Source organism: Pinus tabuliformis, chromosome 5_2 (assembly GCF_031772625.1).
Source record: "Pinus tabuliformis cultivar Carrire ecotype Pingquan chromosome 5_2, CPIR1, whole genome shotgun sequence".
In the NCBI taxonomy this organism is placed as follows: domain Eukaryota; kingdom Viridiplantae; phylum Streptophyta; class Pinopsida; order Pinales; family Pinaceae; genus Pinus; species Pinus tabuliformis.
Genome location: NC_142306.1, coordinates 832,592,716 through 832,596,074, shown reverse-complemented (window position 1 = coordinate 832,596,074; position 3,359 = coordinate 832,592,716). Strand labels below are relative to the sequence as shown.

At 35.4% G+C, this 3,359-nt stretch overlaps 1 protein-coding gene across 1 annotated transcript; it reads left to right on the top strand.

Annotated features, from left to right (window-relative positions):
• Positions 1 to 399: 399 nt before the first annotated feature.
• Positions 400 to 2,547, top strand: LOC149161903 (cinnamoyl-CoA reductase 1-like). Its single transcript, XM_089435583.1, has 6 exons — positions 400 to 659; positions 847 to 1,001; positions 1,362 to 1,547; positions 1,654 to 1,816; positions 1,901 to 2,093; positions 2,303 to 2,547. Exons 1-6 carry the CDS (start codon positions 542 to 544, stop codon positions 2,451 to 2,453), a joined length of 966 nt encoding a protein of 321 aa, XP_089291709.1. The 5' UTR covers positions 400 to 541; the 3' UTR covers positions 2,454 to 2,547.
• The last annotated feature ends 812 nt before the right edge of the window (positions 2,548 to 3,359 follow it).

The following is a 3,359-nucleotide window of genomic DNA, read 5'->3' as shown; positions in this document are numbered from 1 at the left end:
AGTGCGCGGTATAAAAAACAGGAAGTCAATCCAAACCCAATCTAATATAACACTTCCGTGGTTTCAATTTATCAGTGACTGACACGTTTCTATTTTAACCAGAAAAACTAATACTAATTTCTCCGCAGCATGTAGAAGGAATCTGTGTTTTCATTCTTTCAATAATCCTCCTCCTTCACGGAAGTAGCTTTCATTTTACTTTTCCATGACCTCGCCACACTTCTTCAGCTGTGGTATTTCTCAAGCAATTCCTCAACAACTTCACGTCTCCGTCGGCTGCCCCCACAATACGTTTAGGTGGCAACCTTGACTTTCCAGTGTTAGGTGAGGTAACAAGTTGCTTAAAGCCTTTACAGTATTTTCTCAGTATCTTCCCACCCCTGCTTCACGTTCTTTAAAAGGGTGAGATCTCCCCTGCATGATTTCCCACACCTCGAATGACTCCTCATCTGTCGTATTTCAATTGATAGCTTCAAAAGAGAAGCCCAACTTAGGCAATTACTGTTCACAGCTTCCTCCAGATTGCAGCCTGAAATAAACCATGAAATCAGATCAAACAGTTTGTGTGACTGGAGCAGGGGGATTCATTGCCTCATGGCTGGTCAAGAAACTCCTCAGCAAAGGCTATACTGTCAGAGGAGCAGTTCGTGGCAATCCCGGTAGGTTATACTTGCTACTTTTACCAAGATATCTTGATTAGGTTTACCCATAACTAGGTTCACTGTGAATTGGTCCCAGGACCTCCTGCTAATAGCCACTTGTTTTTCTTTTTAATGACATAATTGTGTGTAAACTCTCTTTAGTTTGGATGGAATGGATTCTAACTATTTCAAGATTGAAGTACAGAGGATGGCAAGTATGAGCATCTGAGAGAACTGGAAGGGGCGAAAGAGAGACTGCAGATTGTGAAAGCTGATATTCTTGATTACCAGAGCTTAGTCACAGTTATTCGAGGATGCCATGGTGTCTTTCACATGGCTTGCCTTCTCAACGATGACCCTGTAATTATTATTTTCCCCATATTATTTTTTATATTCAAATTCCTTGCTTGGGTTTTCAGATTTATAAATGCACAGATTGAATATTTGTGTTGTTAGTCTATCTTAATTGAAATTATTGGTGTGGAGGCTTCACCATCATCAGGGACATATAAGTTGTTTGTTCCTGAAGATGGGTGGAGCATCACCCGTGAAACTTTGATTATTTCAATTAAGATATACAATTTTTCCAAAAGAAAAAATAGATTGAAATTCCAGCCATTATCAAGAACACTTATTAGATTGATGCTCAACCCATCGTCAAAAACATACCCAAATTATAACTGTGAATACTCAGATTAAATATTGTGTATGATGATGCAGAATCAGGTGATAGAGCCAGCGGTGAAAGGAACGAGGAATGTTATGGAGGCATGCGCAGAAATGGGTGTGAAGCGCGTAGTATTTACATCTTCTATCGGTGCGGTTTACATGAACCCTCACAGAGACCCTCTCGCCATTGTCGATGATGATTGCTGGAGCGATCTGGACTACTGCACACACACCAATGTAATTATTACTTTGGCTTTAACAAAAACCTAGAAATATAAATTCTAATGTAGACACTAATGGAATTTCATGAGCCAATTTTGTTTCTTGGTGTGGCTCATTACAGAACTGGTACTGTTATGCAAAGACGTTGGCAGAGAAATCTGCATGGGAGATTGCTGAGAAAATGAATTTGGATATGGTAGTCATCAATCCATGTCTGGTTCTAGGCCCATTGTTGCAATCCACCATGAACGCCAGCACTGCTCATATTATGAAATATTTGACAGGTGGGTAACGTTAGACTTGGCTGCTTAGCTACATGTTTAATGAAATTCGGGTGATTTAATGGGAGTTGAATGGATGATACTCAGGCTCAGCGAAGACATACGCGAACTTAACTCAGGCATATGTGGATGTGAGGGACGTGGCGGATGCTCACATTTTAGTTTATGAGGCACGTTCAGCCGGTGGCCAAAGATATCTGTGCGGCGAATGTAGCCTCCACCGAGGAGAACTCGTCGACATGCTGGCAAAACTGTGCCCGCACTGTCCAGTGCCTACCAAGTACGTGCTTTGAAAAAAAATTGTTGAAATATTTTGGAATTTGATGGTTGATAATCAATTTTCAACATCAAATTTAAATATTTTTGAATTTTGCAACCAACTTAAAAATACCCTAAGCTGCAAGAATAGTTTAACTGTCCATTTTATTCCTAGTTATATATCTATATATATAAATAATTAATTCTATGCAACTTCGTTCATGTATGCAGATGTTCAGACGAGGTAAATCCAAGGAAACAGCCATACAAGTTCTCCAATCGGAAAATCAGAGATTTGGGCCTCTCATTCACCCCAATAGACAAGTCTTTGGCCGATACGGTGGCCAGTTTACAGGAGAGGGGCTTTCTTCACTCCCTCTGACGACCTCACAAGAATACATGCATTTAGTATGGAAATAGAAACCCAGTCCTGGACTGACATGCCTATGCAATTAACTTGTCAAAGATATTCTTAATGTTATGCTACCAAATCAAATATATATATTTTTTACAACTTTATTTTATGGATTAAGGTGACTAGGCCGAGTTCAAGCTAATTCCTTATGGAACATGAACAATCAATCCACAACATACTTTTAATATTAAAAATCTTAATATCTTAGATCCATTTAATATTAGAAATCTTATTAACTTACATCTATTTAAGTTCTCCTCTTATTTATATGGAAAATATATGATACATCCTTAGGATTACATTATACTATTCATTTAATAAATCATCATATTTTATTTTATCTTGATTTTATTTTTGATGAATTTTAATATTTAATTTAAAATAAAAAATTATAATTTATATAAATAGCAAATTGATATATGAAATTTTCAATTTACACATATTTTGTCTTTTTTAAATTTATATATATATTTTTTATTAAAAAACATATTATATATTTATAAAACTATAAAAAAATTTGCCCATATATAAAATTATATAAACATTATAAATTTTAATCATTCAAATTTATAAAAAATCTTGCGCATAATAAAAATACATAAACATTATAAATTTTAATTATTCAAATTGATAGATGGCCATCAGGTGATTAGTTAAGGCACTCCTTGATGTGAAGTCATTGGTTCAATTGACTGTCCCGATGGCAAATAAAAAGAAACAATGTACACGATAGTAAAGAAAAAATAATATACATGTTTGGTTATTTTGAATTAAAAGTATTATAAACATCAATAGTACTATGTTCACTTGGTTAGTTGTTTATATTACAACATAATATGAAGGAGATGTGGTAAAAATATTTCAATAGAAAAC

Bases quoted from the DNA above. Each gene is read 5' to 3' on its own strand.
- LOC149161903 (XM_089435583.1), top strand. From the start codon at position 542: ATGAAATCAGATCAAACAGTTTGTGTGACTGGAGCAGGGGGATTCATT. The intron at 1,548-1,653 runs GTAATTATTACT...GGCTCATTACAG, and splicing joins ACTACTGCACACACACCAAT to AACTGGTACTGTTATGCAAA. The intron at 2,094-2,302 runs GTACGTGCTTTG...TCATGTATGCAG, and splicing joins CACTGTCCAGTGCCTACCAA to ATGTTCAGACGAGGTAAATC.